We start from the raw sequence: 23517 nt of genomic DNA on the forward strand, positions 1-23517 counted from the left end.
ACGACGTAATGGGGTTCTATATCTGGCTATTTTAAGGCCTATCTATCCCCTGGTTCATGGGGTACATTGTGTCTCCAGTAAATTGTATGTAGACCGAAGTACCAGCGCCCCTTACAGAGATGCTTATGCCCATGACGTAGTAGACTGATCCCACTTCAGTAGGTACCACGCGGTACTGGGATATTTGTACGGAGGAGGATGATACTACCACACGCAGTACTCGGCAATCGGCATAAGTAACCAGTTTTAAAGAAGGCAGATCCCCATTCAATGCTGATCCAGAATCCCAGATGGTTGGGCCAATGAGCCGCAAACGAAGGAAAAGGGGGTCCATGACGTCAGACCTTCTTGGTGGCTTTTGAAAGACACCGCTTGGGCCTTGGACCCGACTTAAGCGGCATTTGTGAACTGTAAACTCTGCAAACGAACAGACAATGCAATGGATAGGAACAGTACAAACAGTGCAAGCTTACAACAGTGCAATCAGTGCAATCAGTGCAATCAGTGCAATTAGTGCAATCAGTACAATCAGTACAATCAATGCAAACAGTACAATCAATACATCTGTGCATCTGTGTTGTTGTACTCCGTACAAAAGACAGTTGTATCCTTCGAATGAGAGGTACCACCCTTGCCTACACAACGTTCTCTCGCTCCGCTGTCTCCACCATCTTCACCAACGCATCTGCAATTCCATACGAGAAGGCGTATCCGCCCCCACCAAATCCATAGGCCGACAGTATCACCCGGCTGCCCTTGCGCTCAGAATCGAGACGGAATCCACCCTTTCGTGAGGGCCGAATACCAATGATGTGGCTCACTGTGTCTGGCGCCGGGTGTTCAGGAACAATCTCGGGAGCTAACCGATGCGCGCGTGCAATTTCATCCCGTGCTATTTCCATATCCACTTCAGGTGATCTGGATATTGTCAGCTTGAACACTCCAGAATCGATCTAAACAAATTTCCTACAGGTTGCCTTGTTGCTTCACCCCACCCAGGACGATCCCTTTTGATAAAGGTCGAGGAATGATATAGGTATATTCCTTGCCATTTCGGAAGTACATGGTGTCGCAGCGATCCGTGGTCAGAAATACGTTCTGCCCTCGTTCCGGGAAACAACTCTCATCTTGCACATCCGTCAGGGCTTTACTGCCCCAGCCGCTGGCATTGATGAAGACGCGTGACTCGGGAAACATCCCGTACAACTCCTGAAGAGAGTCTACACGTTGGCGGATAAATTGACCACCAAGATGCTCAATTTGCTGCTTAAGATAAGGCATATGCCTCGTGGGATCTGTCACAAGCGTTTCGTAGGCCCAAGCACTGTGAAATTCTGGAGGGTATTCACCAGGCTTCATCTCATGAAACTAAAAGTGTCCCGAAAATTAGTATCGGTCTGATTTCAAAGATCAACTGAAAAGATAATGCAGGAGTATACCTTGGAGACTACTGTCTTGCCCCAGATCGCCGAGTCAGGGGTCGGTTGCTGCTCGAGATACTCTCTTGCATTGACAATGCTGACTCCAGCCTCGGGGCCATCTTGTGCCATCTTCAGTAGTATCCGATGTGTGACAACTTGGAGATAGCGTTGATCAGGGGTAATACCGCCGGCAGCATGCCATGCTGCCCCTGCCCACGCCGATGCGTAGTAGATACTCTGATCTCCCGGCAGATATTCGGCCACCAACACCACCGGGAACCCTTTCAACAGTAATTGTCGGGCAGCCGCACAGCCAATGATCCCTGCACCTAGAATGACAATGGGTCGTTGGGAAAAGGGTGCCTCGTCAGTCTCGTTTTGGTTGCAATCGCCCATTTTGATACGAGCAAAGAGTAAGGTGCAGTTTCAGAGAGAGAATGAATTTCCCAATGGATCCGGGTGAACAGACGATCGACCTCTCCACCAGTCTTAACCATGGCGTTGGGGAAAAGTAGAGGTATACCTTCGGACCTCTCCTAGAGGGCGAATCCTTATAACTTTTTCCACTCGACCCTCTTGAGGGTTCAAGCCTATTTAAACTTCCAACCTGGTCAATCTGATGGGCATCTTTCGGAAGTCTCCAAGCTTTATCTTACTCAGGCAATAATAAAGTGGGTCAATCGCGGCCTCTGCCGTCCCACTGCGTCACTTTTTCTCCCTCTGCATGATCGGAGGTTATCCTCGGGCGCTCTAAGACCCAATACCATCACAGAGGAAGCATTATCCGGGGCCCGAGCAGCTGCTGGAGAGTTGAAATTGGCGGATTCCCCCTCCCATGTGGTAGATCTCCCCTGTCTTCTATTGTTAGACCCACATTCCTGCATCTGAGGGCGCTCCATGTAACCATTATTGCGCCCCTCCCTTGTGTCCCGTGGCGCATTCTTATCGTCGGTTCAAGCCGACTCAATACCGATCTTGGTTTGGCTTTGACCTGGTGTGGGTTTGGCTTCGACCTGGTGTGGGAGTCTGTCTTCTGTTGTGTGTCAAAGGGGTTTCCGGACACGACTGACGGCCATGGGGAAGACTGAGGAACATCGGCGTAACTCATGGAGTCAGGTGGGTGCCATTCTCTTTGATCTTCGTAATGGAGACTGATTGGAACCCATATGGTTGATAATATGATCTTGAACTAACGCCGTCTTAGGACATTCATTCAGATCAAAGTGATGAAGCAGTCATTCTTCACGATCGGGATGCCGATCAGATTCTGCCCTACGAGGCCGACGATTCACCTTTCCCCGAGGTACGGGCTGTCATAAAACCGGTCAATGACTTGAGCCTGCCTGTCAATACAGTCCGCATGTGGACTATTGGCATCGTGTTCACTATTGTATGTCTGATGCGACCGAGCGATCGGGAACAGGTGCTAACTGCAGGATAGGTTGGTAGTGGACTGAATCAGTTCTTCAGCTTACGACAACCCAGTGTGACTATCAGTGCTCTAGTGGCACAGTTACTGGCTTTTCCTGTGGGATGTGCCTGGGCAAGATGGATTCCTCTGGGGGTGCTAAACCCGGACCGACATTTCAATATCAAGGAGCATGCCTTGATAACTATCATGGCGAACGTTTCGATTGGCTCTGCCGCGGCCACCCAAGTCATCGAAGCGCTGGTTAAATTCTATAATGTCCCATCGCAGGGCGGGTTTGAAGTGCTGTTGTGCATTACCACGCAGTTGTTTGGTTTCGGGTTAGCCGGCATGGCCTCGCGTTGGCTAGTTGGCCCGGCATCGATGCTCTGGCCCCAGGTATTGTCCAATGCGGCACTTTTGACCACCCTACACTCTCACTCCAATGCTATCGCAGATGGATGGCGGATCACACGTCTCCGCTTCTTCCTCTATGTATTCGTCGGTGGTGCCATCTGGTACTTCGCCCCGGGATATCTCTTCACGGGTCTCAGTACCTTCGCCTTTATCTGTTGGATTGTACCATCCAATGTGGTGGTGAATCAGCTCTTTGGGCAAACTACCGGACTGGGGATGTCAGTATTGACCTTTGACTGGGCCCAGGTGGTCTATGCCAATCAGAGTCCCCTGCTTGTTCCTCTTTGGGCTGGTTTCAATGTGATGGGGTCATTTGCACTCTTCTTTTGGCTCGTATGCCCTTTAGTTTACTACACGAACACCTGGTATTCTGCACATTTGCCACTGCTCAACCCGAACACCTTCGACAACACTGGGAAACCTTATAACACCAGCCGCATCATGGCTTCGAGCGGTGATGTCAACGAAGATGCCTATCGGGCCTATTCCCCCATGTTTCTGCCGGCTGGATATGCAATCACGTTCGGTGTCGCCTTTGCTAATCTGACAGGCATTTTCTTCCATATCGCGCTGTACCACGGCAAGGATTTGTGGCACCAATGGAAGGGCACCGGCAAGCGAGACATCCATAGCCGCCTGATGTCTTCATATCGAACTGTACCCTGGTGGTGGTTCGTTGCTGTAACCGTTCTGATGTTTGCATTGAGCGTTGTGACCAATGAGGTATGGCATACGGGTCTACCGGCCTGGGGTGTGTTTGTGGCTTTTGTGATGCCAATGGTTTACTTTATCCCTGTGGGAGTCATCAAAGCTATCACAAACATCAGCAGTAACCAACTCAATCTGCTCACTGAATTTATTGGCGGATATGCCTTTTTTGGGCGCCCCGTCGCCAACATGGCTTTCAAATTTTACGGCTATGTCGCCGTCCAGCAAGGACTAGAGTGAGTGATGCTGTTTCCAATAGATGTATGACTTGGATGCATCTGACACGGTACTAGGTTTGTCGCCGATATGAAATTGGCTCATTATATGCACATCGCGCCGCGGCTCCTGTTCATAGCTCAAGGCCTTGCCACGCTCGTCGGAGCTGTCGTCCAATGCGGTGTGACGGTGTTTATGATTACCAGAATCGACGGTGTATGCACCCCCGAGGCAGCTGGAAACTTCATCTGCCCTCATGGGCAGGTCACGTACTCTTCTTCCCTTATTTGGGGTGGGTTGGATATCCTTTCTTCTTATTGGTCTTCTTCCCATATCGTGGCTAACCCACCTTTCAGGCGCTGTCGGTCCAGGCCGATTGTTCTCTCCCGGGCAGATATACAGCAACCTGCTTTGGTTTTTCCTTGTAGGACCCGCGGCGGTGGTCATTACGTACCTCCTAGGTCGTCGATGGAATGCCGTCAACTATATCTCCTGGCCCGTCGCCTTTGGTGCAATGAGCTTAGTCCCGCCTGCTACAGGTATCAGCTTCTCGTCATGGTGGGTCATCAACATGATATTCAACGGTGTAATCCGTCGTCGTAAACCTGCCTGGTGGTCGAAATACAGTATGCTTCTTGCTTCTTCTATTTGATCTTCGCTTCTGTCGCTGACTGTTTGCAGACTATGTATTATCCGCCGCGCTCGACTGCGGTGTTGCTGTGGCTACGGTGATCATCTTTTTCTGCATCACCCTCCCAGCTGGTTCTTTGAGCTGGTGGGGAAATACTGTGTCTGAAACCACAGCTGATGGCAAAGGCACACCATACATGGGCCTACCACCGCAGGGATACTTTGGGCCTCCAAAGGGAACATGGGAGTGAGCAACGGCCATTTCGTCCGGTTTGCTATGTTGTTCCTTCATAGACACATGTCATATTCTCATAGATCGAATCTGGCAATCAAACTTTGACCGATCGTCCGCTCACATAGACTCTGACAATATTTCGATCGTCCCCAGTCATCAAAAACTTCTCAAATATTACTGGGATGGAATCTTCGTCTTCGACTGGGCTCATCACTCCTGGCTGGCGAAGGTCCATGGTATGGACTTCGAGTGCATCAAACTCCTTCCCAACCGCAAAATTCCCGATCCGGTCATCGAGCCCGCACACTTGCGCACCCCCCAGAGTAGCGAGAAAGAAGCCCTCGCGTAGAGACAGCGCAGGATCCCGCCCCTGAGTCAACATCTGCTGCGCATTGGATACAATGAAGGCCTGCTTCATGACCTCCAGTATGGAGGAGGAGTAACCACCTCCACTATCTGTGCCTAGTCCCACCTTGATGCCCCGACGCAGATACTCGCGTACAGGTGCTACCATAAACTCTTGCATCGTAGTGTTGGAGATAGGGCAATGAGCAACCCCACAGCCAAGTTCCTGGATGCGGCTGATTTCATCTTCTTGTAGGAAGATACAGTGTGCAAGGATGGATCGATCGTTCAACAGACCATATCGCTGATAGAGATCGGCTTCCGTGGCGAATTCGGGAAACAGCTGATGCGTGAATTCAATCTCCTGTTTCGCTTCATTGAAATGTGTCTGTATTGGGAGATCCGGATGTTCACGAGCGATGACACCGAGCCCATCCAGCAACTCTGGCTCACAGGATATCGCAAAACGTGGCGTCAAGATCGGTTTCACCAAATGGTATTTCGGGTCCAGCTGCTGAACGTGGTTGATAAACTCACGCGTCTCTTGCAGCGAGTCTAACACGGACGCATCTCGATACCAGTCCGGGGCATTTCGGTTCATGTTACACTTGCCTACCAAGGCGCGCTGTCCTTTTTCGAAGCAGACGTCCGCCAGGATACGAGTTGCCTGGCCATGATGTGAGCCGTAATACGACGCCGTAGTGATGCCTTGTTGCAAAAAGCCCGCAACACAGGAGCCATACATGCGCTTGGCATATTCGGGGTCTTCAAACTTTGTCTCGTGGGCAAAAGTAACCTTATCCAACCAGTCTAGCAAGGAGATTCCTCTTCCGACACCACGTTGTGCCCACTGGGGTGCATGGTTGTGAGTATCCACGAAACCGGGACACAGAAACTCCCCACGTTCGAGATGTTTGACAGGGAATATGTCGGGCGCGTAGCCGTTTTCCGAGACAATGGAGTTGATTTGATCTGCTTCAACATCTGCTTGTAGAACCTGGATTTTGCCATCTATTCCCACCAACAAAAAACACTTCTCTAGGATCTCGAGCTCGTCCAGACTTTTGGAATGAATAACTGTGCCGTGAAAAGCCAGGGGCAGTCCAGAGACTGGTGTGGAGTTCTTATCGAGGTCATCCATCTTGCATTAGTAGAGAGGAAGATGGAATGGCGAACCTGTTATCTGGCCAGCACATGACAGTTGAGGGGGAGGGGCATTGCTAATCCGCATATACACCAGATTTAGACCGAGCGAAATGGCTTTCCCTTTCCCCTTTAGTGCTCACCCCTTGCCGCCTTTTGCTCACTGAGTAAAACTGAGCACGTCCCTGAGTATTACATAATCATTAAACTCGCTCAAGCCACACGACTGACAACGAGTGTCCAATGAAAGGGAAACACACCCAAAACTGACCATTCGACCATGATCTAGTGATTCAAAGCTTGAAAGACAGGTAATATCAATAATCACCAGCCATATATATCTTAGATCTAGTTATCTATAAGCCCGACTAAATCTGAAACCTGTCTAGTTCCACCTGTGTTCGAAAGCATCGTTTATCCACGCCGGCCCCGTCCATTTACACATATGTAAACTGGCTGCACAAAGAAGCCAAACGTTAACTCGGTTTTCCTGCCAACATTGGGTGTAAGCTGGGGAATCCATGGTACCATAGTGCCATCCATGATGCCATGTTATGGTGTTAAGATCCGACACCATTCTTGGCAGGAAAACACTACTGCAATTTCCCAACCTTGCTCTTGCTCTTATATTTGTACTCAACGCCAAGATGTAGATATACTGGCAGGTGCCATTGCGCTTGGCAAGAGCGACGCTATACATTCCATTATCCATGCATATTAGAATGGGATTTGGGTAATCCAATTCAACTCCTTACGATCTAATCTACTTCAATATTTGACCAAGTCATCCATGGATCCAAGACAAAGCTTTCCGCTTTCGGTTGCGGCGAACAGCCCAACCACGTCGACAAGTCCCACAGATTCAATACCTTTGATTTCGTCCATCCCATCCTTAGCATTCTCACATTCGACCACCTCCTCTGCCAGCAAAGTGCCTGGCACCCCCACTCTCGAAAGTCCTATCATCCCCCAAGACAAGCTAGATATGCCCTCCGATATAGAGGGAAATCGGAATCAACTGGCTCGTACGATGAGTCAGTTAACAAAAGCAGGATTTCGCCCGGTCTGGTCAAGAGAGCATGGATACCCGGGAACGATCCCCGAGGATATCGGAGAGTACATTGACAGCAACAGCCACCGTACGCAGACCTATATCTATTTTTGGCGAAAGCTAGAGGATATGTTGACTGATCTGGTTTTAGGATTCGATGAACTAATTGGCCCACTGAGTAGCCTTTTTTGGCTCGCAGGCCTTGATGAGCTGGTCGATGCAATCTACGACCCAGCGATTGCCCTCCAAGACGAGGTGCGACTCATCCCGACAAATGTCGGTGTACCATGGATCTTGGAGCATCTGTATCTAGAGAGAAAACTTCCAGCATCGATATACGATCGGTACTTTTCTGGATACAATCAGCCGCCAATCGCTGTTATGCCAGTCCGCCTTGATCCCATTCCACCGCAAGTTGGATTCCAATACACTTGCCATAAATTGGAGGAGCTGTTTCCCGCCAACAAAACTCAACGTCTGCCGCAGAATATCGCCACGGTTCGAGTTAAAGGGGATAAGAACAAGGACCGTCTATCCGCGAAGATCAGCAAAGACTACGTGAGCAAACTCGGCGGCGGCTCATTCTTGTACCGAGTGTCTACTCGGGCCGCCTTAGCTGCGATGATGGCCTTTTTCACCCCGGTCATTCACAGTAGAAACTTGGACAACGAGTTGGGGCCGGGAATTTATACATCCGATTGTCTAGAATGGATCCTGAGATTCGTTTCCGTCAATAGTGCTTTGTTGGTATTTAAAGACCCTGATTTCCGCAATTCGGGCTTTTGGAGGCCCTCTATGCGCGAGTGGCAGCACACTATCGCGACTTGGACCCGAAAACCACTGTCGAATGTACCGGATTCCGTACCTTCAGGATGGAAAACAGCAGACATCATCCAAGGGCCTATCTCGAAGCCAGATTCGCCAAAGAACTGCCTACCAGAACCCGGAGAGGTCTCACAGACCGTGGCAGTCAGTTATGCCGGGTGTGGAGCACTTTCCGCATCCTTAGCGATGATAATCTGGCTGGAGTAGATGTTCCCCGGCTACCTGTTTACTTTTGATGTTATCACTAGCTCAGAGATCCATGCGATACTTTTAGCTCTGAAATACTGAATCAGCACTACCTCCATGTAGTAACTTGGTAACTTAATACGCGTTGCATGGAAGAAATCAGAGGCAGCATACTACCTAGGCGAGATTGTATCCAAAAAAGTACCGATCGTATGTCGATGCTGGAAGTTCTTTTTCTCTGTGGTCGTTTGGATGGCTACCTGGAAACCTGGAAACCAGGGGGACAAGATATAGTTAGGGGCTTTGGTAACTATTCACCGTTAAACCCACCGCTAGATTTCTGCCGGTGTTACCTCAGTGCCCTCAGCCGCCCGGCCACACCCACCGAACTACTGGCCGCACATAAGCCACACGCCGGTGAATAGTAGTTGGGTGGGTGACCACCAGCGAATCCTCACTGTTGTATCTTTTTGTTGAGTACATAACACTACCCTCTGCAGCCAAACATTATTTCCCCGATTTGGTCCAGCCCTCCACACCTCTCAGTCCCTCAGTCCCTCCATCATTTTATCGACCAATCTCGTCGTTTCCACGCCGTCCATCATGATTCAAGAACCTGTCAATCCGCCTGTGCTGCAGGACCATGATGCCCTGAGACAAAAGTTTGAAGAAAAGGCAGACTCCATCTTGAATGGGCTAGATTTGAAAAGCCAGGTCTCTTGTGACTGTGATGCACTCCGTGAACTTCACGTGCTTCTCCAGCATATCAATGTTACAGATGGCCAACAGTCCTTCGACTTTAAACCTTTATCTAAAGAAGAATACAGCACCTACAAAATCGACAGCACTAGGATTCCTAAACATGTGCGCCATCACTATGACGATTTCGACGCGCTCATCCATTGGCGTTCGTCATCATCATGTCATGGACACTATCAGACACGGCACTTAGGTATGAGAAGGCGTTTCAAATTGCCAGATATATCGGCATCCTCAATTGGAAGACTACTCTGAGAAAGATGATGCCGATAATACCTTTTCGATAGAGCAAAACTCGAACTGGCCTCAGATCATGTGAATTCGGTCCTCCTCTATTTTCTCCTGTTACTTATAAATATTAAGGAATTGACCAGTTGATTAACTAGGTCTATCTAGGGCCGATGATTCCATTGACGACGGACCACAAGGAATGCTATGTGGTTTACGTATTGGGCATTGGAAACCTCTGGAGAGCCTCGAGTTGGCGACAATGGCAAGGGAGGACCCTGAGAACCTAGACACAGTCCGCCCGCATATTATGCTTATGACATGCACAGGAACGGACGTGGCCGAGTCTAATAACGTTCTCCGGCGAGATTGGGCCGGTTGTTAATGCAATCCAGTGCCGTCTCTTGCAGGACGAGTTTAAGCAGACTTCGGTTTTTTTCTGTATAGACCTAGTACTATGCACCGCTTTTTCCGGAACAAACAAATCATTAAGTCGTTATAGGCATTAATACTACTCTAGTCCTGTCCCCTTTTCATCCCTGATATTGCCATCCACCTAACTAACTATCAACCCGATCTGCACTTCTTTGTAAACGCTCATACCGCTCAAGACGCCACTTATATCCCCACTTCATCTCAACCATAAGAAGAGGAACCATAGCAATGGTAATCCCAGCAAGCAGAACAAATGCAAACTCAGCAGTAAGAGCGTCAATGATAGGCTGAACAGCGGCAACACCAGCAGCACCAATTAGACACCTCATCAGGTTGTTCACAGCCGTTGCGCTAGCACTGGCACCGGGGTAGAGATCGATGACCAGCGCGCTGTTGATAGTAAAAATAGCAGTGGAGCCATAGGCAATGATAAACTGCAGAATAATCGGAACAGCCAGATGCGTCTGGAGTGAGACTCCATATACAGCAACACAGACAACGAAGATAGCAGTGATCCACCAAGTATTGCGCATGCGCGCATACTCAATTGGGAAGTCCGGGTGAGATTTTAAGTTGACGCGTGTATCGACTGGGAGATTGTGTTGCTGGCAATATTCACGTTCTGTCAGCTTGTGGTTGTAGTCCATTAGGTAGCCGATTGTGTAGGAGCCAGTCATGCAGCCGATGCCGTTGCCGAGGAAGGTCAGGCCAACTTCCATTGAGTCCAGGCCGTATTTGTCCTCGAACAGGGCGGATGTGGAGGACGTTACCATTGACCAGACTGTGTAGACGATGCTGCCGAAGAAGAGGGTGATGAAGACGTCTTTTTCGGAGAGGAAGGTGAGGGGCGCGAGCACGGTTTTGAAGGTAACTTTGGTGTTCTTTTCGGTTGGTGTGGAATTTTCTTTTGCGTCTTTTTGGCCGACGACCGAGTAGATCCAGGGCTTGTAGATTCCTTTTAGGGGGACGGTTCCGTTGCCGGCGATGGGGCGGAGGGTTTCGGGGAGGAAGAACATGATGGAGAGTAGACTGATTCCGGAGGCAATGACTAGGCACCAGAAGATTGATCGGAAGCCGAGATAGTTGGTTAGAATTCCACCGAAGACTGGTCCGATTCCTTGACCTAACATGCGGACTGTTTCGTGTTAGCTTGGAAGATTGTGTATTGGGATAGTCACTGCAGGTTCACTCACCACCACCAAAGATTCCAATTAGACTTCCTCGCTCCGCTGAGGTAGTGATATCTCCAATAACACCGGCACCTGAATACGTTAGAATGAGAATCAGTAATGGAAAGTGGGTATATCATACCAATCGAGATGGTGGCTGCACTTCCAGCAGCCTGCAGAGCTCGGAAAGCCATGAGCTCGCCATAGTTGGTAGTGATAGCCAAAAGAATATTGGATATAATGTATACGACAAATGTTCCGACGAATATAATGCGACGTCCTAGAACATCGGAGAATGAGCCCCAAAAGCTCGGGGCAATACCCTGAACGATCATGTATATCGTTACCGTCAATGTAGCCAGGGAAACAGAGACGCCAAGTTCCTGAATGAATGTTAGCGAGAAAGGTACGGAGAGTAATAAATGGGATCGACTAACATGTGAAATTTCTGCAATTGCCGGGAAGTAGATGTTTGAAGATAAAGGGGAGAAGATGGCAGCGAAGGAGACGATGCAGACTATCAACAACTTGCGAGGTCGAGAGAACACATGATATGGTGGTTCCGGTTTAGTCTGACTTTCGAGGTTGAGTATTGACTCTGCTGGTGTTGATGGTAAGGAAATATCCTTCTTCTCGTGGGGTTTGAGATTAGGGCTTGAGGTGGCAGAGTTCTCAGAAGACCCGGGGTTTCTGAGTGTCTCTGTTGAGCTGAATTGGGATGAAGTCATAATGAAGGATTATAAAAGAATAACCAACAAGCTTGGTATACACCAAAGCTTGCAAGCTATTGGCAGAGGAGAAAAGGTGGTCTTGAGTATTGGGTATAGACAACTCCAGAGTTTCAACTTCCAATGTGGCGGAATGGGCGGCCCTTTTGTACTCGATTCAAGAAACGATAGGGTCTACTAGGAATTACTACGAATCCGAGCTTCACGGGCATCGGAGAACATGATCCACAGTGGATTGGAAGAAAGTCGCAACAATTTGACAGAGATGGTAAGATTTACTTCGATCAACTCAATATCAAAACAAGCCATCAATTTCACTTGATAGGTATACTTGATTCACCGGCTCTGAGCTCATACTTCTCACAAGCCTGCAGCATGATCAATGATGCTTGCGTATATTCATTCTATCGCTATTGGGACACCACTAAGCCTCAATTCCTCGTGTTCAAGAATCACACATTCCTAGGCGCCCCACGAGCTATTCTGGCTATGGGGAATAGTACTGACACCTACGAGTACTTCCAAAAATTATAGGGCAGACTCCACCATAGGAGCATACACAATATGAATGGCCAATAGCGTCGATCATGATGGCATGTGCACCTCATAAGTTTGGCTCTCACCATTCGGGATCTCCATCGGAGAAAAAAGATCTCGCGTGAGTGACTGATATTTGCGATGTCGCTCGGTTCATCCATCCGATATCTCTTCAGCCCTGAAGAACCCGAACGTCTGCAACAACCGAGACATTTGCGCGATAATTGATTCAGGAACTCCAATCACTGCTTCGAGGTCCCTGGCTCGACGAGGCATATCCCCTGAACCCAAGAACTGGGAACCGAGAACCTCAGGTCCTCTGCACGTGGAGATAGCCTCAGCTAGGTAATGATGAGCTAATGATGCCACATTGGCATCATTCTCCACGTGCACTTTAGCTATCGGCCATTATCTATCAAGCATTTTGCTAAGCTTCGTCATTTTGCATTGATACTGTATAGAGAATTGTTCTAAATGCATCTATTGGACAAACTGCGCCATCAAATTACGTACGCATTCTTGGTGAGGCTGTAGTTATAAGGGGGTGTTGGCCCTTGTTGTCGCAGACTCCACCAAAGGGGCCAGGCGCTTGAGGCTTTGAGCACATACAGGTACGAGTTATGCCTCAGAAGCATTGAAAATGGCGAGATAAGCGACATCCGGAAGGTGCACATAATCTGGCCAAAGTGCTTCAGACATATCTCGGGAAACAATGAACCATGGAATCCTTGGAACACTTCCTCGAGACAAAGATCGCGCCAGAGTGGCGATGATCGACAAATCGATCGGAGTAGTTCGAGCTGTATCTTGTTTTGTACACGGCTCACGAACTGTACCAAACTTCTGACTTCATCCGTCGATCCTCGACCCACCAGCACGCAATCTTTTCGTATTGCATATCTTTTCTACTACTCGGACCCCCGGCGGTGCAACTTAGATCTCATAAATCTGAGACTGACCGACAACCTGCACATTGTTTCGCGATTCGCAGTGGAGAATTAACTTCGTGGTTCCGAGTCCCGACTACCTTGTTCCTCGGCGGTTTGCGCTTAGGGCTGGGTGCCTTATGATAAGGCTGAGACAGGCGGCTGCAGATGGGAGGTATGAGCACTGATCCATGTTGCAAGGTACTCCTGGGATGGAGTGCTCAGATGTCTTAGCCCGCATCCATCTGCTTGCGATACCTGCAGAATTTAAGCCAGTGCAGCTATTGAGAGTCCATATCCAATGGAGTCTAATTGCTGTTCTTCCAGAGGGTATCGCGGGAGCAACGACAGCACCATGTCATTAAAGTCGACAAACTGCGACTGGGACCATAGAGCTGCCGCCTCAAAAGCGGGGGGATAAGAGCCCGCATCTGCCCAGTCCACGAGCCATACAAGGCCAGTTCGGTCCAGAATGAGGTTTCGCGGACTGATGTCCTGATGGGTGAGAACAAACTGGGTGAACTTGAACGGGGAAGGTCTTGTGGCGCATGATTGTATTTTTTACAGATGTCCAACTTGTGGTTGAACCAGCCCTCAAATTCGGACACGTCCTTGAAAGGACCGACACTGTAGTGCGTAAAGAAACGACCGCGACATGGTCCCCCGCCGATCGGACCTGGCTCTAACAGTTTTATGGACTGCATTTCGATGATCATCTGGGCAGTCTGTTTTGCGATGTCCAATTTTTGTTCATCACTGAGATCGCCCCAGCAGCCATCAAGCGGTTCGCCGTCGATATAATCCATCACAATGTACCCCCATGGTGCCAAAGTATTTCGTGTCGTCCGTGAAATGGAATGTCCGATGAACACGAGGAGCTCGAATGTTGGACCTCGATGCAACTAGTTGAAGTACCTCTGCCTCACAAGGCAGCACATTGCCGCCGCCTTTAAGACGAGATTCTTGGACAGTCGCACCACTGTCGTTTGGCCGAGATCATAAAGAATTGGGGCTGATTTGAGGAGGTCAGCGAGTGATTCGTCAGAAAGAGAGTCGAGTTCTTTATCGTCCAACGGGAATGCCCTGTCTGAGGCCTTACTGGCCGGCTGTGGAAATTGTCAGTAAAGGGTTCATATGAAGAAAAATTCAGTACGGGCGTCAATACGTCGGTGAATGGGCGTAAAAGACCCTCCATATTTCTGAACCTTGAAAGATGATGAGGAAAGGTCAGCGAGAAGGGAATTGCGAGTCCGTATGCGGTACCCTTCCAAGAGGGTAAAAGGAAAGCTAAGGAGATATGACCCCTAAGAAAGGTAACTAATGTAGTGGGGAGGTGTGACTACAGGCATGCTTCCCCTGTCCACTCAGTGAGCATGACCCTGAGCCCCCTCATAAAGCGGCGGCACCCCGATCGGGAAATTCACATCCGCGGCCTAGAATCTGGTAATACAGGTACATATGCCGGGGCATGTGAATGTCAGAAAGGCCAAAGTTAGCTGTGATGACCCTCCTATGCGAGAGATTAGGGTGAACCTGTTGGTTACTATGCTGGTAGAGTCTTCATTTCCCAATCCCCGAAAAAGGCATCTTCATCTCCGGCATAGCATCGTAGTGATTGGGATAATATCAGTTTGGCGAGCATATGAGCACATTGCCATAGATTAATACATAAGATCTGGCTGCCGAAGAAGACATCCATCTATATCCCAATAAAGAACCCGTTAAATACACAGTGGACTCCTTCACAGGGTATAGTAAGACGCCATTTCCTCCTGAAACCAGTTGTATGAGTAAAAGAGTTGTTCCGCCATTTGTGGATCGATCATCGGGACAGTCCCGCTGCCGTCCACGAGTAAAACGTCGTCAAGAACCGGAGCAAGTGGAACCGGGGGAGTAGGTGCAGCCAAAGACATGGAGGGATGCGGTGGTACGAGAGCAGGTGGGGGGAGGGGGAGGAGGGAGCGGTTGATGTGAGCGCTGTGATTGCTGGTCTAATTGCTGTTGATAGGCCATTTGGCTGAAAATTGTCGTGCTCTGATGTCGGAATGTCTCTGCCAATCGCTCCATGCCAGGACGGCGCTTGCCGAATTCTTCCAAAAGCACGATGACAGCCTGTATGCCACGACGCATCGTCTGTTCTTCGGGGTGCCAAGGGGCAGGTTGCGACTCGCGCAAAGCGCGTGCGTTCTGCTCCAGACACCACAGGATAGTGATGCCTGCGAAATACAACTGACTCAAAGTTAACCAAATCCACTTCAACTTGCCAACCGAGTAACTGTCCCAGTAAGATCGAATGACTTGGATGCTGGAGTCACCACAGCTGATGATACTAGTTATGTCGGGTGTCGGATTGCGGGGGCTAGGTCGGTACATCAAGAGAAATGTTGTATAATAGAGATAGTCGTAATAAGAGGTGGAGTAGAGAAGTGCCGACGGATACACTGGAGCATTCATGCGCCAGTCGTCAACCTCCCGGCGGAATTGACTGAGCGCAGTGGCAGCTTCTTGAGATGACAGTCGGGGCAGGCTGCTGTATACTACAGGCAATCAGTTAGTACTATGATGCAAGCAGACATATGACCCTCCCGTTCGACTCACAGTATTGATAGATTCGCGAAAAGATCCGCCGCAGACGTATTACTTGTAGTGGAATCGTCATCCCGCTCGCCCCAGGCATTTCCGTCGCGTCGTCGTTGAGCTCCCGCAAAAGGCCCACACTAATATCCTCGTCGGCAATGCCCAATGGGCGGCCCAGGGTGCTAGCAATGAGGCGATCCAAGTTATAAAGGCTCCAAAAAGCGCGCTTGGCCATTTCTTCTTCAGCGACGCTGGAATACGACCGCCTCTTGTGTAAACCAATACTGGTCGCTAACCTCATGGTCGCGCCCAGCACATGCCAAATGCTGGGCCCAGCAGTCGCAAACATGGTATACAAGGCCAACCCCAGCAGTGCCCGCACAGCCGGCAGGTCTTCATTCTGTAATGCTAGTGGGAGCGTTTCCTGGCTAGCATTATAAAAATCGGCTGCTTGCTCCGGGTCCGCCGACCCGATCAGAAGCGATATGGCGATGACGATGTGGTACAAATTATGTATTTCCGGGGAGGGAACACCACCACTATAGATATGGCGCAATTGGCGTATAAACTCCGGGCGCGATATGAACGGGTATTGATAGCCCATACTCTCGAAATATTGTCCAGCAAGCCGCTCGGCTTCTTCCAGCGATGCCAAGCGCATAACCCGCGGCGCGGAGGATGGTCGTGCGACCGACGGTCGGCGGTGCTCCAGCTGGTCGCGAAAGATCTCGCCCACGTTGGGTAGCTCGGTGCCTACTCCAGTCGACGCCTCCGAGGGACCCGCCGTCACCGAGGAGCCACTGCCGGCAGGACTCGGCACTGAGGCTGCAGAAGTGTTTCCGCCGGTCGCAACCATCGCGGGGAGCCGATACCACCAATCCGGGTCTCCCTCGCCCTCGACTGGGGTCCCTGTCGGTAATTCTGCCACGGAGAGTCCCGACTTGCGTTTGACGACCTCCTCCAACCATCGTACTCGTTTCTGTAAATTCTCCAATTGATCCCGGGGAACGGAGGCGCTAGCAACTTGAGGACCCGGTGGGGGAATTGTGCATCGGACTCCGGCGCGCGTGCAGGCGGTGCAATTGGGGTATCGAAAGTCGCATTTCTTCTTTCTTTTGCGACAAAAGTCACAAGCGGTGGACACTCGTTTGCTGCGGGGATTGGAGACTTCCGACTCCTGAGGTTGAGGGGGCCATGAAGCGTAGTTGTTCTCCAAGCGAAATTTGCCCAACTGATCCCTGAATTCCTTGTCCGATGAGCTCATGGTGCCTCGGGGCCACTTAAGCTATCCATCCCAAGACATCGGCCAATGTCGTCAAATAGAAACATGTGAGGAGGAAAGAGAAAGTGGGGGCAAAAGAAAGAGCCGGGGGCATAGGCCGGGTTCGGAGACTTACCTTTCGCTTAGAAACTGCCGATCATGAGATGAAGAAGGTGCGATTATGCGAGTTTGATCTATGAGAGGAGGATTAACTTGCAGTTACTGCATATCCCTGTCCCTGTAGTCCCTGTTTCATCTTTTATCTTACAGCTATTTATCTTAAGGTTACTTCTGCATCTGCATCGCCCCTAGCCCCCTACTATGAAGAAGTCCAATAGGCACGAAACGTGCAATTCCTTGGATAGTTTCTATTGACCATTGACAAAATTGAAGACCTTCGGATTCTGACCAATTGCTGAACTCTTCTTAAGTTGTGGTTACTATTCCTATCGAGATCAGCCCTGGCTGCAGAAGCCGAACCCTTGAAACGACACGGACTGATCTGCATCTCGAATACCTGGATGAGAACGGGACCCCTCGTGGCTCTCGTAAGGTTACTTTCTGTCACTCGATCTCGTGTTTTGTTTATTGGGGGTTACAATCCCGGGGATGCAACTATACAATCGTATTCGGCTTCGTATGAAGGCTTCATTCCAGCCTGCAGAAACATAAATAGTCCCAGATACCCACTCAATTGACCCAATTCGATACACCGACACACTCGCCTTATAACACACGTTCACCATGAAGCTCAACTTCGCCTCCCTCCTGTTCGCTGCTGCAGCCAGCGCCAGCCCTCTTGAGGCTCGTGCCTCCGGTGTCCAGGGCTTCGACATCTCCGGCTACCAACCTACCGTGGACTTTGCTGGTGCTTACAACTCTGGTGCCCGTTTCGTCATGATCAAGGTCAGTGCTCACAATCCTTCCCCTGGTCACCCATCACCAATACTAACCGGGCCAGGCCACTGAGGGCACCTCCTTCATTTCCAGCTCTTTCTCCTCGCAATACACCGGTGCCACTAATGCTGGCTTGATCCGCGGTGCTTATCACTTTGCCCAGCCCGCTAGCAGCTCAGGTGCCGCCCAAGCCACCTACTTCCTCGCCCACGGTGGAGGCTGGAGCAACGATGGCCAGACCCTGCCCGGTATGCTGGATATTGAATACAACCCGTCTGGCGCAACCTGCTATGGCCTCAGCGCCTCTGCCATGGTCTCCTGGATCAAGGACTTTGGTACTACCTACAAGGCCAAGACCGGTCGGTACCCAATGATCTACACCACCGCCGACTGGTGGAACACCTGCACCGGTGGCAGCACTGCCTTCAGCAACGATTATCCCTTGGTGCTGGCTCGCTACAGCTCTTCCGTCGGTACCATCCCCGGTGGCTGGCCCTACCAGAGCTTCTGGCAGAACTCGGATGCCTACAGCTATGGTGGTGATTCTGAGATCTGGAATGGCAGCGAGGCCTCTCTGAAGACCTTTGCCACCGTCGCCGCGTAAATAGTCGAATGGGATTGCGAATTGCCCACGAGATGTACATATACGGTATATATATGGGTTGTAATTCGATTTCGTGCAGTCTTCCATCACATCCTAGGTCGTAAATCGAACATGTCTGTTCTTTAAATATCACGCGGGCAGATGGGGATATGTTGCTTCCATCGGTCGGAGCATTCATGGGCTATATATTTGTTTTGGTCCTGACGCGTGGAGAAGAGAAACACAACGAATCACGCACATGGTGAGTTATCGTCCATCTAGGTAGGTATCAGTCAGCTAGGTATATTGCCCGGTAGCCCGGTATATGGAAATGTTTGTGTTAGAAGCCATCGGCAGACTCCCGAGGCAACGGGGAACTAGTTGACCTGACTCCGCACTCCCATCTCCAACTTCCTACCCCATCTCGAATCCCATTCCATTCATTCAATCCATCTTCATATATTCTTAGCTTCTTCTTTGGCTGAGATTCATTTACCAAATGTATCTCGTGGAATATGCCACTGAGGCCGATGGCCCAGCACTTGCGAAAATCAACGTCCAAAGCTTCCAAGGCCGTCAACTGCTCGGACAATTCTTTCCTGGGGCCAGCTTGACTAGGATGCAAGAATACAAAGCTATTGTGGGGATGAAACATCTCGCCAACCCCAATATGCATGTCCTCAAAGTTCACGACCCAACCACCGGGGAGCTGGTCACCTACAGCCGTTGGCATCTCCCCGCATCATTTGGTACCAGCGTGGTGACATTAAGTGACCAGGCGGCCATCTATGCCAAGGATCCTATACCATATGCACCCAAACCAATGAATGAGACCATCTTCAAAGCCTTCAAAAAGCTTTTGGCGGATGCTCGCGAGCGATACACCACGGAGGATGATATGAGTAAGTCCCCCACATTGGCGGGCATTCTGTGTATTATTGGGTCTGACTCAAATGCATCACCAGTTCTTGATTTCATAGCAACACTGCCAGGATATCAAGGGCGAGGATTCGGGTCTACCGTCTTGAAATGGGGCACAGAGAAGGCAGATGCCGCTCAGTCGCGCATCTTCCTCGAAGCCACGCCCGAGGGCCTTCCCGTCTACCTCAAACACGGATGGAAGATATTGGAGGAGATCACCATTGATTTTACCTCCTTTGGGGGTGAAGGAAGTGAAAGCTTTCACTTGATGATGAGGGATCCAGTTCCACAATAGATCGGGCCATAATGGTATGAAGCACATACGACAAGTCAGATCCGCCATGCCTCGACTTGTCTCCAATATTCTACCTGAAGATAGTCATCCCAATAAAATCCATCTAGACAGTGTGATGCACATACACAGTACACTGTGGATACAGTACTTCAAGTGGATAAACAGACAGCCGGGCACGTCATTTACTTCCCCACAGGCTTAGGGCGGGAAATTCAATTCACCTGACATTCTTCTTACTCTTACGAAGTACTTCTTCTTCGCTAAACTACAAAATGGCCATCAAGTTTGCCATCCTTGATGACTATCAAGGCATTGCACCTCCCTATTTCGCTCACCTCGAGTCGCAGGTCGAAATCACCAGTTTTCCCGAGACCCTGGACCCCCGCGATCCGACACAACACGATGCCCTGATCCAACGACTCCTTCCCTTCGATGTCATCTTGGCGATGCGCGAGCGGACACCGTTTGCTGCTAAGACAATCGAAGCGCTCCCCAATCTGAAGCTCCTATTGACTACGGGCACCCGCAACCTGTCGCTCGATCTCGATGCATTTACCCGTTCAAACGTGGCCGTCGCAGGCACCGAGGGCCGACCACCCGGTGTCAATTCGACGGTGCAACATACATGGGCTTTAATCTTAGGCCTTGCTCGGCACATCGCGCGGGACGATGCAGCAGTCAAACGCGGTGCATGGCAAGGCTCGCTTGGCATGAACTTATCCGGCAAAACACTAGGACTGCTCGGCTTGGGCAAATTGGGATCGCAAGTGGGAAAAATTGGCGTCCTGGCGTTTGGAATGAAAATCCTGGCATGGTCAACCAATTTGACCCCAGCAAAGGCAGATGAGCAAGCGCAAGCCCAAGGTCTGCCTGCAGGGACATTCGCTGTGGCGGCGTCCAAAGAAGAATTCTTCGCACAGTCCGACCTTGTGAGTGTACACAGTGTTCTATCGGACCGAAGCCGGGGCATTGTAGGTGCAGCTGAGTTGGCGAAAATGCGCTCCTCTGCCTTCATCGTCAATACTTCTCGTGGACCCTTGATTGATGAGAAGGCCCTCCTCGAGACCTTGACTGCCGGTCACATTCGCGGTGCCGCGCTGGATGTTTTCGATCCGGAGCCGTTGCCGCTGGACAGTCCATGGCGTACTACTCCCTGGGGACAAGATGGACGTAGTGAAGTGCTACTTTCCCCCCACATGGGATATGGAGAGGAGGAGCTATTACGAGGGTGGTATCGGGAAACCGCCGAGAACTTGGAGCGATGGTTGAATGGACAAGAGCTACTGCGCAGAATGAATTAGATCATATGCAGATAGACTGTAATTTTCAATGATATTGGTCACAGATTACGGAGTAGACTCTCATTTAAGCCGAGAATGAGGAATTTCTGCATGTGGTAGATGTGGATACCGGACGAAGACCTGGAATTCCTCCACCCTAAAAAGGCACCTGTGACCTCCCGCACGTTCACGGGTTTTAATTAGAAACGATCCTCTGTCGTCACCTGTAGCCTCGGTCGAGGGGTAAGACCGTTTCTAACGTGTCCCTCGGTTGAAGGGAGCCTTGATTGTAACCTTGATAAAACCCCTTGGATCACCCCATCCACCCCTTCCCTTTCTCTTTCCTCTTTGTAACCTCAAACATCCTCTATCTCACTATCCTACCTCATCCCTCTCCTTCACAATGGCACCCGCCGCCGATCCCGTTCCCACACTTGCCAACGAGCTCCCTCCTCCGACTCATCCCGACCGTCTGCGCGTTGACCGAAGCACCAAAGCGTTCGGTAGCGGGGCTTACTCTCTGATCGATCTCCCCGCCGGGGCTGTCTTTGCCAAGATTACTACGGCTACCCCCGGCAAGAAGGCCTACACCACCGTGCAAACCGGCCGCGACTCCCATATTGAGCTCAATTCCGACTTGGTCTTCTGCAACCACTCATGTGCCCCCTCATTGGTCTTTGATATGGGCCGAATGGAAGTGCGAGTCGTGGATGATCGCCCTTTGAAGGCCGGCGACGCCCTCACCTTCTTCTACCCCAGCACCGAGTGGGAAATGGACCAGTGCTTCCAGTGCACCTGCGGGGCAGGCGAGGGAGTCTGCCGAGGTTGGATTTCTGGAGCCAAGACCATGTCCACCGAGGAATTGGACGGATACTGGCTCAATGGCCACATCTCGGAATTATTGCACGAACGCAAGTGAGGCTGGGGCTGGCACCCCAAGCATTGGACGAAGACATGGACTTATACAACGGAAAGAATTTTTGGAAGATATCCGATAGAGAATAGACATTAACGTTATAAAGAAACCGAAGGAAACTACCATTGCCTGCATACACCATTCATGAACCTCTCAAGTACCACCCGCTCCCGCGATAATTGCGAATTGGATCATTCGGCGTCGGTCAATCTCTTTCTTCAACATCATCAGACAAGTTGCAACGATGATCGCCTCGTCCAGTTCAGCCGACTGTACCGCCGTCTCATCAATCTGCAATTCACCCCCATTGCCCGCAGTACTTCGCGATGTACCGGGCGTCCGGGTATCCTCGCCGCGAACCAACTGCGCAATCCTCCGGCCCTTGGACTCTTTACCCTTCCCCGTGTCTCCGTCCACTGCACGGAAAACGATCAAATTGACCTTCTGTCCATCGGGCCGTTTCTCCTTGGCATATTCCCATTCAAACAGTTTACCTCCAGGCACGCCGAAGCGCATTGTGCGCGAGCTCCACTTCCCAGAGACAGTCACTTCCTGCGGCATGTCACTGGAGCTTTGGAGTAAATGCACAATAGGCTCACGGTTCGGGCCGAAGAAGTACTCGGTTCGGATAATATCTCCGCGCTTGGGGTGAGACAAGACCGCACTGCCCGAATAGCGCTTATCGCGGGTGGATACATACGCCTCAGTGCCATCGGGGTTGTAGACATAGATCTCGGTCTGGCGAGATGGTAGTGGAAGGCGAAAGGCACCGATTCCTTTCGCATTGACGGTCAAAATGCGCGACGGACGAAATGAAGACGAGTTCTCGATGAGCGTGTATGAAGTACTGGTGGATCTCACAGACAAGGTTGAGGAGTGGATCTCCTCAGTCTTTAGATCAAGGGCTGTGGTTGTAGTAGACATTCTTGGGGGTTTTTGGTTATGAATGATCTCCATCTCCAGCTATTGAGCTTCTCGGGATTTATATAGTTTCTTTCAATACGAAGAGTTGCCTATTTGGGATCAAATCGTTTAGACGTGATCCGCGGTTCTCTCGAACTTTATTTCATTGCTTGGCGCTCGTATTTCCGCCTGCGCCCGGCTAAGCCTTCGGGCTTATGACCTCACAGCCCTCCAGAGCTGTGATCCGTACCTCGATGATTTGGAGCAGAAGGAGGCAGTGCTCTTATCTGGCCTAATCTCAACGGTCAGCGGCTTGTGGAGACTCAGCCCCAGTCATGGTAAAGCCCTAGAAACTTTCATGCTTCAGCTTTGTGCCTCTTGTACTCCGTAAAGACGACGCCGTTGACTCCGTTAACCGTTTCCTACACAGTAAGACCATAGCCCGCTTCCATTAAACATATGCTTTCATCATGTCAATCTTAGCGGTCTCTTTCATCCAATTGGGCTTGTGGTTTAG

General features: G+C 50.4%; 12 protein-coding genes across 12 annotated transcripts; 6 read left to right on the plus strand and 6 right to left on the minus strand.

Annotated features, from left to right (window-relative positions):
* Positions 1–635: 635 nt before the first annotated feature.
* Positions 636–1817, minus strand: N7515_007636 (FAD-dependent oxidoreductase; the record flags this gene model as incomplete). Its single annotated transcript, XM_056668380.1, has 3 exons — positions 636–918; positions 971–1368; positions 1440–1817. 3 exons carry the CDS (start codon positions 1815–1817, stop codon positions 636–638), a joined length of 1059 nt encoding a protein of 352 aa, XP_056518210.1.
* Positions 1818–2495: 678 nt separating this feature from the next.
* Positions 2496–4194, plus strand: N7515_007637 (Tetrapeptide transporter OPT1/isp4; the record flags this gene model as incomplete). Its single annotated transcript, XM_056668381.1, has 3 exons — positions 2496–2520; positions 2639–2811; positions 2863–4194. The coding sequence occupies 3 exons, from the start codon at positions 2496–2498 to the stop codon at positions 4192–4194; spliced, it is 1530 nt and encodes a 509-aa protein (XP_056518211.1).
* Positions 4195–5129: 935 nt separating this feature from the next.
* Positions 5130–6521, minus strand: N7515_007638 (putative guanine deaminase; the record flags this gene model as incomplete). The annotated part of the gene is made up of 1 exon (XM_056668382.1): positions 5130–6521. The coding sequence occupies one exon, from the start codon at positions 6519–6521 to the stop codon at positions 5130–5132; it is 1392 nt and encodes a 463-aa protein (XP_056518212.1).
* Positions 6522–7313: 792 nt separating this feature from the next.
* N7515_007639 (uncharacterized protein) lies at positions 7314–8606 on the plus strand (the record flags this gene model as incomplete). Its single annotated transcript, XM_056668383.1, has 1 exon — positions 7314–8606. The coding sequence occupies one exon, from the start codon at positions 7314–7316 to the stop codon at positions 8604–8606; it is 1293 nt and encodes a 430-aa protein (XP_056518213.1).
* A 1526-nt stretch (positions 8607–10132) lies between these two features.
* N7515_007640 (MFS transporter) lies at positions 10133–11904 on the minus strand (the record flags this gene model as incomplete). The annotated part of the gene is made up of 4 exons (XM_056668384.1): positions 10133–11142; positions 11201–11269; positions 11319–11559; positions 11614–11904. The coding sequence occupies 4 exons, from the start codon at positions 11902–11904 to the stop codon at positions 10133–10135; spliced, it is 1611 nt and encodes a 536-aa protein (XP_056518214.1).
* A 1730-nt stretch (positions 11905–13634) lies between these two features.
* On the minus strand, positions 13635–14173 carry N7515_007641 (uncharacterized protein; the record flags this gene model as incomplete). The annotated part of the gene is made up of 2 exons (XM_056668385.1): positions 13635–13905; positions 13944–14173. 2 exons carry the CDS (start codon positions 14171–14173, stop codon positions 13635–13637), a joined length of 501 nt encoding a protein of 166 aa, XP_056518215.1.
* A 1057-nt stretch (positions 14174–15230) lies between these two features.
* On the minus strand, positions 15231–17208 carry N7515_007642 (putative C6 transcription factor; the record flags this gene model as incomplete). Its single annotated transcript, XM_056668386.1, has 2 exons — positions 15231–15904; positions 15966–17208. 2 exons carry the CDS (start codon positions 17206–17208, stop codon positions 15231–15233), a joined length of 1917 nt encoding a protein of 638 aa, XP_056518216.1.
* A 741-nt stretch (positions 17209–17949) lies between these two features.
* On the plus strand, positions 17950–18706 carry N7515_007643 (lysozyme; the record flags this gene model as incomplete). The annotated part of the gene is made up of 2 exons (XM_056668387.1): positions 17950–18111; positions 18167–18706. The coding sequence occupies 2 exons, from the start codon at positions 17950–17952 to the stop codon at positions 18704–18706; spliced, it is 702 nt and encodes a 233-aa protein (XP_056518217.1).
* A 478-nt stretch (positions 18707–19184) lies between these two features.
* On the plus strand, positions 19185–19901 carry N7515_007644 (Acyl-CoA N-acyltransferase; the record flags this gene model as incomplete). The annotated part of the gene is made up of 1 exon (XM_056668388.1): positions 19185–19901. The coding sequence occupies one exon, from the start codon at positions 19185–19187 to the stop codon at positions 19899–19901; it is 717 nt and encodes a 238-aa protein (XP_056518218.1).
* Positions 19902–20173: 272 nt separating this feature from the next.
* N7515_007645 (D-2-hydroxyacid dehydrogenase family protein) lies at positions 20174–21202 on the plus strand (the record flags this gene model as incomplete). The annotated part of the gene is made up of 1 exon (XM_056668389.1): positions 20174–21202. One exon carries the CDS (start codon positions 20174–20176, stop codon positions 21200–21202), a length of 1029 nt encoding a protein of 342 aa, XP_056518219.1.
* Positions 21203–21584: 382 nt separating this feature from the next.
* Positions 21585–22100, plus strand: N7515_007646 (uncharacterized protein; the record flags this gene model as incomplete). The annotated part of the gene is made up of 1 exon (XM_056668390.1): positions 21585–22100. One exon carries the CDS (start codon positions 21585–21587, stop codon positions 22098–22100), a length of 516 nt encoding a protein of 171 aa, XP_056518220.1.
* Positions 22101–22250: 150 nt separating this feature from the next.
* On the minus strand, positions 22251–23021 carry N7515_007647 (uncharacterized protein; the record flags this gene model as incomplete). The annotated part of the gene is made up of 1 exon (XM_056668391.1): positions 22251–23021. One exon carries the CDS (start codon positions 23019–23021, stop codon positions 22251–22253), a length of 771 nt encoding a protein of 256 aa, XP_056518221.1.
* Positions 23022–23517: the final 496 nt, after the last annotated feature.

This window comes from Penicillium bovifimosum, assembly GCF_028826915.1.
Source record: "Penicillium bovifimosum strain IBT 22155 chromosome Unknown utg000006l_segment0_segment0, whole genome shotgun sequence".
NCBI classification, from domain to species: domain Eukaryota; kingdom Fungi; phylum Ascomycota; class Eurotiomycetes; order Eurotiales; family Aspergillaceae; genus Penicillium; species Penicillium bovifimosum.